This window comes from Centruroides sculpturatus, unplaced genomic scaffold (assembly GCF_000671375.1).
Source record: "Centruroides sculpturatus isolate CEXI.00-Female unplaced genomic scaffold, Cexi_2.0 scaffold254, whole genome shotgun sequence".
Lineage (NCBI taxonomy): Eukaryota > Metazoa > Arthropoda > Arachnida > Scorpiones > Buthidae > Centruroides > Centruroides sculpturatus.
The window spans coordinates 749,316-761,527 of record NW_019384488.1 but is presented as its reverse complement, the minus strand read 5'-3'; the positions used below and the strand labels follow the sequence as shown (position 1 = coordinate 761,527).

Here is a 12,212-nt window from a genome sequence, read left to right as displayed (position 1 = left end):
TCTGAAGTATAATTTTTTATTGTTTTTATATTTTTCAATATATTTATTTTGTTTGTACAAAATAAAAAAATAATTTTTAACGATACAATTGTCTTCGTTAGGCTTAACATCGACGAAAATTCAACGCGAAGCGACACGCAACGGAGAAAAATTTCAACACGGGATAAATTCTTATATTTTTTCGTACATGATTGGTTATCCGAAAAATAAGTTATCCGAACAACCCAGTCCCCAATTGATTCGGATAAACGACGCTCTACTGTATATGATATTATATTAACTAATAATAATCTCTTAACACCTAATAAATAAATAATAAATAAATAAACGAGTAATGACAAAATTCGTTATAGAGTGCCACTAAAATTGTTGAGATAAAGCAGAATAAATATAAATTTCAAATAATCGTACTCTAAGTGAATCAATGAAACTTAAATTGTCGTTTTGTACATTTAACTCTAGTAAACAGTAATATTTTAATCTGTAATTCAGAAACTGGAACCGAATCCAAGATACGATTTGATCTTTTTAAATAATTATTTTCTTACTCACGACACTTATTTAAAATTGCATTAGACTGATAGAAATTCAATGATATTAAATTATATTTTATATCGTAAATTTAAAAAATACATTCCTGGACGCAAATGAAAAGAAAATCTTTTACTGAAATTTTCACTCTTTTAATAAAATTCAGATGTTCGTAAAATGAATGGACTTTCTCATAGAAAATCGCCGGTAAAGTATTTCATATAACAGAAAAGTTTCTATGAGAAAAGAGAAGGACGATAATCTTGTATACTATTAATTATAATTATTTTTTATCAATATTTTCAATCACGAGTTTATTTCTAATTCTAATCCTGCTTTCGTAACAAATAATTGTCTTTAATAATTAAATTTAATATAAATATTAATATAAATATAAGAGAATTGAGTTTATGGAACTTTTTAACTACGAAATCAAATTCCATTTAATAAAAATTACGACGGGAAAAACTCACGAATCAATATTCATTTCACGGAGAATTTACAGTAATTATAAGTACTGTACAGTGTGAGTGTTAATAACACCGACAATAGTCAACAAGAGATTCGCGTTTACGTTGATCAGCATAACCTTGCTTATTGAAGATCGTTCTTCGCACATGACTGCTGAGGCTCAAATCAAGTATGAAAAATTGGTGTGTCTTGTAAATGATATCGTAAAATGCGTAAGGACGTTTATTTGCCACTGTTACTGCTTTGGACTATTTTGCTCGGTGGTAGTGTTATATTACAAATCGGGTATATCGTCAACATCGGCAAATCTAACCTCACAATAATCGAAATTATAGTGGTTGTTTTCCATTCAGGTTTTAAATTATTATTATTTTCCGATATCTGTTATTGTTTTTCTAACGTCAAGAAAGTTGCTAACGATGTCATTTTCGATATGATTTTGAAAAGCGATGATAAATGGATGGAAGAAAGGACATTTCGTTTTTGTATGATCCGCTCTGCAAAACTTGCCAAGAGATTTTTTGACTACAATATGTTTAAGTTGTTATCTTGTAATGTATTAGCCTGAATACCTCCTGTGATGCAACTTTTTTTGATGAACAACTATACCGGACGCCATGATCTTATTCTCGAACATCTTTTCCTTCAATTTCTCTCCCTCCCTTTACAGTTTTACAACGAAAATCACCACGTAGTGTCATCTATTGGTCAAGGAAGTAAACAAGCTTTAATTTGTGACTAGGTGTCATTTAGCATCTAACTCGAAGTTGCTACCGAGAAGTTGTGCAAGGATATGATAGGGGCAATAAGAGGTGTCCAAGTTACGGGGTAGCGAGGTGTCCAGATTAGGAGATATAATACCTATGCTTTCCTTCAGTGAAAAGGAAAGTATCCAAGTTAGCGGGATGTCTAGGTTAGAGATGTTTCCAAATGTCGAGATTTTGCAATATAAGATTATGGAAAAAATATTTGCAGTATACTTTATTTAATAATTATAAACGTAGAAAATGTTTTTATTTATAGTCTGTTATCTATTTTTAATATAATGACATACCGCCTCTTCCTCTTAAGTACACGGATTTTCGAGCGCTTCTCGCTTCTTACGTTCGTCGAGTGTAGAGATTCGAGCACTGGAAGCGCACGTTCTGCAATACTTCCGAACCGGCGCAGTATGCCATGTGGGCATCCTGCCGCGATTGGTCTTTTTTCGGATGGTGTCTATTTATCCCGTTATTGGGCACTGTTCCCTGCAAAGATCAGCAGCGGAGGTTTCGTTCCGAAGTTGCCGTCTGCAGTTTGTCTCCCATTGTCTTAAATCACCGATGGGCATCCGAGAGAGCATGGCATTTGGGCCTCTGCACCTATCCCTACAACTTTTCTCTCCATCCGCATTTTATCTTATCCTTCTTTTTTATAAGCTGGTTCTGCCAAGACTCTTTTCTTTTACGCTAGCACCTTTGGCCAGCACTTTACTAGGAAACACGCAAAATAGTATGTAGCCCATTATGTATAGGTTAATAAAAATAATATCAAATATGGTAAAGAAACTTGGGATCATCCTGGTACCTGTTTTATATTTCACATTTTAAATTTAATTTTAAACTATAAACTGTAAGTCATAGAATCGCGTTATAAACTCCGTAACGTAATCGTATCCGTATTCGTAAATGTTTGCTGCACTGGATCTATAGCAATAGTTATAAAATACCCTTAAGCTGTTTCTGTATCCGTAAGGAAACAAACTTTTTTACCGCTTATGAAGCAGTCCATTGTGAGCATGCGCAAAATCATCTGCTAACGTTGCCAGATCTAACGCTATAGTGAATTATTTGTTCATTAATAAATAAATTACAATTGATACCTACAAACAATTTAGGAACGATGGTGAAAGAGAAAAAGATGGCGGTGTCCGTATTATCGATAGTATCGTAACAGAAAGATCTATGATTTTAAAATATGCGTTTTTAAGAAAAAAGAAGGGTCTCAATCGTAAAATTTAACCATAAAATGGATAATCTTGCCGACAGAGCATTCAAAGTAGCCACGAAAAAAATTAGAATGCCGGATACCATTCGAAAAAATTCGAGAAGACATTTACATCACGGCGTAAACTAACTTGCGCTTTCACAACTTCTAAATTTTTAATTCATAAAACCACATAATGGAGCCTTAAACGAAAATATCTGAGACATGGAGGACGCCGTGTTACTTTCCACAGTAAACTACTGCTACGAGCGGCCGTTCTTGCCGTTCGACGGAGAAAATAATTGTAATACGCTAAATTCATATATATAATCATAAATTCTTTCAAAATATATCCCTTATAGAAAATTATTGTCAAATCCGTACAATATATAATACAGTACTTAAAATTATATTGGCCAAGTTTTCATATTAACAATGAGGGTGAAATCAATTTATTTTGTTAAAAATTTGTCATTTTTTTCGAATGATATAAATAAAAGTTTTGAAGACTGAAAAAGAATGTGTAGAACATTTAAAAAGCAAACCTTTTGAATTGAAAAAAACATTAAAACTTAGAAATTTTATACAAATAAAATTTATGTTCGTAAGCCAATGTTACATTTTGTTTTATTACATAAAAAAGTCTAATAACCAGTTTCGTAACTTTTCTTCGTAAACCACTAAGACACTAGCAGAAAGTTAAAATTGTGTCTGGCACCACCTTTTATCAGCATTTATTTTAAAAAATTATTATTATTATTAATTATTATAAAATGGCAACACGCTTTTGCGAGTAGAAATGAGTTTTATAAAAAATTGTAAATGATAATGACGAGTAAATTCTTCATTACGTCAGACCGCACTTCATGTATACGGCATATTACCTCCTCTATCTCTCACTCATCCAAAGTTTTTACAAAAATTTCATAGCTTCGATGCCCTTTATACACAAGCTACCGTGTCAAATTTCGTTTCTTCATATCCCATCCTGAGAATAAACGAAATAAACACCAACACACACACACACATTTGCATTGAATTTTTTCCTCCTATTTTTGACTTTTCGGGTTCGGGAAATCTGAAAACCTGGATTTGAAAAAGCACAGGGGGTCAAATTTCACACGATTCCAACAATTTACCGTGTTCTATACGTAACAGCCAGGAAAGTAAATCGTACCTTACAGATAAGCTCGGCGATGCCATTGTATGTCCTATTGTGAAGGTTCAGATTACAAATTGAACAGATATTCATTTCTCTTTTGGACAGGAAAAAGAATGCATTGATTTGAAATGTATTTGTTTTCGGAAATTATTCAGTAACAAAATTTTGTGATGTGAGAAATAAGCAAGACATGTATGAAAGGTGAATTTGAAAATAAAATTTAAAACACTTCTTTACATACAATATTGCGTGTTTTTCTGAACGGAGAATATACATAAAGATTTTTAGCAGTGTCCGCCCTATAGCATTCGACATACAGTTGACCATTAAAAAAACATTTTTAGTTTAATTCAGTCGTTATAAATTAAAGTGGTATAAGTCTATTTTTGAAAAAAAAAATAAGTTAGGAATAGTTTTAAGGAGACATAGATGTCTTTTTTAATTTATTTAATAATACAGTCAATGGTGTACAACATCTTCATAAATTAATGAAAAGAGTATTGACTGTAAAATGTAATAGAAGAATGTTTTTTTTTGAAAGTGGAATAAATCTATACGTATTATTTTTTTACATTAAAACGAGCAATTATATATCGCGACATCATCACAATGCAAGCTGCAGTTTTTAATCAAATCATGTTATCAGTTTCATTTTAAATATATGCTTTCCATCTCAAATTGGTAGTGACTTTACCCTGTACATCATATTTATTCTGTTAACAACAGAGTCGTGTCGGTCATCTATTTAACACGTTCCAGGGAAAAGTTTTTGAATTGGTTAGGTTAGGTTTGCGTAGTTTAGGTTATCGTATATAGTTAATAGGAGCTTCTTAGCCCTAAAGTGTCCGAATCTAGTCTCGGCTTTCATTCATCCAACTCCGTTCTCATGATTAAGGAATGACAGACAAACAGAAGGACGACAATGAGAATTTATATGTCTACTATCTTTTCAAATTGCAGCCCAAAAATACATTCGACAAAAGTTAACGTTAATCAAATTATAAATTTAAAATTGTTATTATTCATATTTTTCACAATTTGTTATTATTGAAAATGGTATAAGTCCATATGTACACAAAAAATTCGTTTATTATCTTTAACAATTTTATTAATTATTACGTAGTAAAATTTAACAAGTTTATAGTTTTGAAAATATTACTTGAATTTATATACGTTTGTCAATATTTTTCGGTTGATTTAAACGCAAGCCCTTAAATATCTGAATGTATGAATAAATGGACTCATACCACTTTCATTTATAACGAATGGCCCAGTTGTAGGCTAACAACTTCAATCGTTTTTTTTGTGATTCATTAACTGACATGGCAAAGATTAACTTTGCCGTGTCTTATTGGAATTGTAAGAGTTCAAATAGAAATGGCACGTCCGTTATTATCAGAGGTATCCTAGGAATAAACGAACTCCCAGAAGGCATCCCCCTAGGAAACACTTCCAGATGTTGCGTTGCCATAACTTAATAAACAGCAACAACAACTAGGAATAAAAGTAGGCCTATATTCATTCTTTCCACGATCTGTATTTGCGCTTCAACGACGGGAGGTTATAATGCTTTCATTATCAATCTCTGTTACCATTGCAGAGCTTAGGATGATCGAAATTTCGTATAAAGATTATAGGGCCTCGAACTTTATGTTATACTTTGTAAGGAGGCAATCCTGGATATTCCAGATAATGTAAGAACTCCGTTGTATATACGACACGTTCATTTCGATCTCTAACTGAATCAATGTATTTCTAAATATAAGAATCACCTGGGATATCATGCAGTAGGTGTAGGTTGATAGAATTAAGTGCCAAATCTTTCACTGCCACTATTGCTATTTCACTCAACCTGCTAAAGACTAAAGTTAGTAAACATCCTTTTGATTAATTCATTTACACTTTGCACTACTGTACTGATTTTACATAAATGACTTAATTGTCAGAATCCAGAAATTTTCCATCTCAAAGTTGTAGAAAATTATGAGCGAATATATCTGAATTGTGGTCACCATAAATTGCTTCTCGCAGGTTAGTTGTAAGCTTAAAGGTTATAACATCATAACACAAACAGGAGGATTTTAGACATGCTCGAATATCAAGCTTTTGTTTATTTATATATAACTGGCAAGGTCTGGCAAAATTTTCCAGATAAGACAACAGTTATACCGCCCATCAGTGTCTTATTATTTCTAACATCTTGTAGTGTTTTATTCAAAAACCAACAATGTATTAACAAGAGACCAACAACAATTAGCATTTATTTACTATTTTCGCACATAGATACGTGTAAATCCAATAAATTCAATGTAAACAGAAATTAATTGATATTATGAATCCAATCAATATTTTCCGATATGATATATTACATTATATAAGTCAGAACGTAACTGCCAAGTTTCGTAGAATTGCTCGAATGGCCTTTGCGTGTATAGCGAACGAACGAACAAACAAACATTCTCATTTATACAGGGTGAGCCAAAAGTCACTTTACGGTTTAAAAATTAAATAACTTTTTTGCTTTTTTATTATATTATATTTTTTCAGATTTTTAAAATACAGGATTTAAAATAAATAATGGGTAAATTAATGCCAGAACAACGTGCAGCTGTTAAGACAAATTTTTGGAGAAACAATAATTTCCAGAAATGTGGAGTTTCATTGGCTGTCACGTTCCCAATCTGACAGATCGGGAATTTTTTTAATGGGGATATTTGAACCAGCAAGTGTTTATTAATAAGCCCCAAACTCTTGCTGAGCTGAAAGACAATATTCATCAGGAAATTCAAATGATAAACAGAGTCACTTTGCAAGCAGTTATGGAGAGCGCCATAGAAAGAATTTGCCTTTGTAAAGAGGAAAATGGGAGTCATTTAAAATTGTTTAGGCAAAAAAAATCTCCAAGATATGTACATTATAAAGTTAAAAAAAAACTTATAAAATAATTAAAAGTAAAAAAGTTATTTCATTTTTACATGAGAAAGCGACTTTTGGTCCACCCTGTATTTTGGGTTTTGTTTCTTTGTACTTTTGTTAACATAAAATAATTAACAGAATAGTCCTTTAAAAAATAATATGTTTTAAATAAAATGATGGTATCACTACGGGTTCAATAATAGGTCCAATTTTTGCAGAATTAACTATGTCCAATATAGATCAAGAGGTTGTTAACATCATGGGAATAATAAAATTGTATCGTTATGTTGATGATTGTTTTATAGTATATGATGACAATATTATACAGGCTGAGCAAATCCCGGAACAAGTGAATCAAATAGATATAGATATTAAATTTAATCTAGAACCTGAAAACAACTATCAGTTACCATTCTTAGACTTTTAGTTACTAGACTCAAAAACAAAACAATTTTTTAAAAATATTTTTTAAAAAATGTACTGTTAATGGCATTATACATTTTACATCAGAGGTACTGTAAGGAGGACGCCCTTGGGGGAGGTGACACCGCTGTGAGGTTTGTCCCCGTTTATAAGGATGCGGTCTTTCCCAACCTAAACTTGCACAGAGGTCGCCCTTAAGGTGAAAGGTTACGACCCTTGCTTTGCCCGTGATCTGTCAGGATGACAGGAGAAAGTTTTTTCCGTATGGGGGTAGTGGTTTGCTGGACGCCAAGACTCACACCATATTTCCACAATTTAATGCGTTTATTGAACTAAAAACACACTTACAATCGTAACACTTGTCGGTATTGTCCAAACGATGGAATGTCCTTCCCGGCGGCACATGGGTCACACAACGGTAAAGGGTTCTCCTGCATAGGTCGTGCGAGGTTTTCTCTTTCCAGAGGCTGGAGGAGGAAGTGGGCCATGTAGCACAAGAATCACGGCGTCCACGGTGTTCCGGTGGAAGTTGATTCCTTACTTCGGAACTTGAAGAGTTTGACGATGGGAAGTTCGGTCCCTGCTCTTCAGCCGTACTTCGTTTTAGCCTTTTTGTCCCTGTAGTTCCGAGCTGCGTTGTCCGGACTATTTGCTCCCAACCTCCCCGTGTCCTTGGGATTTCGGGCTTTTATAATCTTTTCTCTCCCGAAATCCCGAGGTTTTGGTTGGTCCGAATGTTGGTCCCCTGCGATTCTATTGGTCCCTGGTCTGTTGCCAGGGACACAATTCGGGCCGAGGGGTTGTCGAATGTCCCCGTCCGGGCCATTCTCCTCCGGAGTCAGGTCAAGCCCTTTCCCGGATGATGGTCCCGTAAATTTTCACCTAATGTCTGTTTTTCTGTGCCGGAGAGGAGGAAGCTGTCTCAGCCGCCGCTCCCTCCGCAGGAGTGTCAGCAGGACCTGCTTTGAACTCTCTGTAAGGTAACCGTCCAAAGTTTCCCCCGACGGTCGATCCCTCACTCGTCCCCACAATTGACGATCGCGGATCTGCCAATTAGGTCTGGAATGTGACAATTAAATCGTCTCGCACCCCATTCCTTGGTCACACCGGTTCTATTTACATAATAAGTCAACGATATATTGACTTTAGCTCGACAGCCGGTTTCCGTCCAAACGGGGTGTGTGGTCCCGGCCTCACCAGTACCCAGTTATATAAAGAATATTTTTACATGTACATTGATAAAATTACACAATGAACCACAAATGATATAGATAAATCCACTGAAATACAAGACATTATAAAAATGTACTTAATGAATGGCTATAGCAAGAGCATGATCAGTAAATGAATAGAAAAGAAAATACACATAAACAACTAATTGAAAACACAACTTATAAATTTTTTAAAATCCATTATGAAATGAATATTTCTGAAAGAATTAAAAATAAATTAAACAAATATGATATAATTTTGGCACCCAAACAAAATAACAGTTTAAATAGAAAAATAAACGCACATAAAAGGACTAACATATGGGATCGAAGAAACATTATTTATAAATTAAAATGTAGCTGCACCATACCTAGATTTTACATAGGGAAAACTGGTAGGGAATTAAAGGTTTGTTTTAAAGAACATATATCTGCCATTAAGCATAATAATACAACTCAGCTGTAGCACTGTAACAAAGAAGGTTGTCAAATAATAAGGGACACTGTTAAAATAATTAAAAACGAATCAAACACATATAAAAGAAGATGGTACGAGCACTTAGAAATAATAAAAAATAAAGAAAAAATCACGAATAATAATTCTGGCCAAAAATTACATAAATCGTGGTATGCATATTTGACAAAAGGGGTGGGGGAGAATATAAATAAAAAGGGAAAAAAAGGCAATTTCTAATTGTCAGCAAATCATTTTATCATTTTATTGTTTTAACAGTGAATTTGTTCATTGTTTTATTGACAGTGAATAAGTTCATTACTTTGTGTCTTTTATTACGTATACTGTTTGTTTTACTGCTTGTTTTAATTATACTACTCTAAGCATCGAATCAACGAGTCTTATGTAAGTTTACAACATTTTTGTTATTTGTGGTATTTTTTAAAATCGTTAACATCCTGTTAATGTTATAGCAAACACCTGGAAATCAATGATTTGTCATTGGTATTTTACTGAATGTTATGATTTTATTGTACATTTCATAAATGTGGTAGTATCAATTTCATAATTATGTAAGTTGAATTACAACCTTAAATTTTTACTGTCAACATAATCTAACTTATATTAATTACATTTAGAAGCTACTTTTGTAATAATTTCATAATCTAACTTGTATGTTTTATTTCCTAAATATAATTATATTATAAAAAGCTGATGAGGGACTTAAGGTCCAAAATGCATTCTTTTGGAAATAAGTGATTTTCTAAGGCTGATCTTGTGTCGAGTGACGGTGTAATAAGTCTAGTGATAAAGGGCAACATAGTGCTCACAAGTTTATAATAGTAATTTGTTTTACCGAAACATTTTATTTGAAACGTGTTTTGGGAGTGATACAAGCTTTTAGGGTCTGTTCACTTTTAAAAATACAAATGAATGTCAGCTCACAACTGTACAGTGTTTACACCGACGGAACTTAAATCGGATTCATTTGCGGTAATTATTTACCGATTAATCTCTAAATTAAGTCATCAAATGGTAATGATCTCGTCTTAGTCCAATGTTAGCAGATCCCCATTTTGTAAAAAGAGCAGAAATATACTAGAATTTATTATTTTATGAGAAAATTTGATTAATTACTTACAAGATGCAGTTTCTCCCGCTGCACGTTGTGCTTCCATATTGACAATTACAGTAACAGGGAAGTGTTGCCAATCTTTACACGCAGTAATGATTGTGACAAATTAAATTATTATTGATATAATTATTTATTGTATTCCATATAATATTAATATTTTATTATATACAGTAACTTAAGATTGGAGTTCAATGACATTATAAGCGACACCCACATGGCCGAGAGGTCAAGGTGACAGTCTGCCGCTCCGGGAATCCAGTATCGCATCCGGAGGGGTCGAAAAATTCCTTTTTCGGGGATGGTCCGACCATATATGTCGGGCCTCCACCTGAAAAATTCCTGAGGTTTTTTCGTCCCGTCCGGATCTACAGTAATTCCGGTCCCCTATAGAGGTAGGCTGTAACCGCTCGTCATCCGGCCGTCAAATCTGCGCGGCACTAATAAAAGCTAAGTGGAAAGTAAACTGTGGCAGAACCCATATAAAAGAACTTGCTAAAAGAGACCCTCTTAGTACCCATATGGCGAAAAGAGCTAAAAAAACCGCGGCTTTCTTTCCGAAATGGAAAGGTGCTATTTTATTTTCTCCGTCATCTCCATGAAGTACGATTAAAATTAGATATCATTCGTATTCTATCAGGTTACAAAGAAGACATTTTGAAAATGTTATTGACCATTAACTCAACAACAATTATAGTTCAGCGTGGTAGATAATCACCATCTATATCAGGGGTGCCCAACCATTTTCTTTTTCTAGACCGCATTGGAAAAAGTCAAGGAGTTTTGGGCCACAAGTATATTATATATACTTGTGGCCCAAAACTCCTTGACTTCTTCCAATGCGGCCCAGAGAAGTACAGTATATTCAAGCGGCATTCAAGTATATATAATATATACTTGTGGTTCAATATACAAGTGTATTTAAGGATTAACATGTCTAGATTATAATAATAAATATTAAAACTTTATCGCGAAAAAGGATATTTTAAAAAATTACTTCTATAGACACTTTCAATTTTTACTTAGAAATAGACAAATTCATTTATTATAAAAGAGACAAACGAAAATGTATTTGAAAATCATAAATATTTGTTTTATTTCGGTCTCTAATTAATAAAAAGCGACGAAACACCATTTTAAAGTACATTTTTATTCAACTAATATATTTATAAATAACATGTAGCCCAGAAAGTAGCCAAAGCACCAAATGATATTTTTTATGTCAAGCAAAAAAAGTAGCCACATTTAGCGCAAATGTAGCCAAATCTTGCAACGTTGGAAGAAATACTAAATAAAGCTGGCGTTGTGACTCAAAAGATTATAGACCCAAATACGGTGAAAGGAGAGAAAAGACAAAAGATAAAAAAGCGGGAAAGGTTGGAAAATTAAGAATCAATATTTGCATAACAGAAGATCTATTTAACCTTTCTCACTACTTTTTATCTTTTGGCCTTTCTCTCCTTTTCTCAAATTTGGGTCTATAATCCTTTGAGTCACAACTCCAGCTTTATTTTGTAATCCTTCCTCATTCACACATCTCCAAGTATTTGAAAATATTTCCTTTCCACTCAAAAATAAAATATGAATAAAGGTTTACGACTTTGTGAAACTTCTTTTTTAAGTTTATGCCGTTGAAATAAATAATAAAAAAATTAAAACATTTGTCGGTTTTGTTTACACGTTTATTGGGCCGCATTGGAACTTGCCTTGGGCCGCGGATTGGACACTCCTGATCTATATCAATCACTCCTTTGCTGCAAACTTTCAATCCTGTCAGCAGAGAATGACTGGAGTTTTCTTTCAGGAAAATCTCGAATGTCAGATATTGCCAATTTATTGGCAATACCTGACATTCGAGAATTTCTATGGTTTATATTCCTTCCTATGGTTTATGTTCCTGTGGTTCTGCAGGACGCGGAATAGATGGTAGTCAATTGGCACCAAATC

The 12,212-nt window shown here is 33.4% G+C and overlaps 1 protein-coding gene across 1 annotated transcript in view; it reads right to left on the bottom strand.

Annotated features, from left to right (window-relative positions):
* The window catches only part of LOC111621678 (KRR1 small subunit processome component homolog), a 40,079-nt gene extending 29,759 nt beyond the window's left edge, over nt 1-10,320 (bottom strand). Inside the window, exon 1 of the mRNA XM_023363884.1 lies at nt 10,275-10,320. Coding sequence (XP_023219652.1) covers nt 10,275-10,311 — 37 coding nt within the window. The 5' untranslated portion in view covers nt 10,312-10,320. The remainder of the gene's footprint in view (nt 1-10,274) is intronic.
* Nucleotides 10,321-12,212: the final 1,892 nt, after the last annotated feature.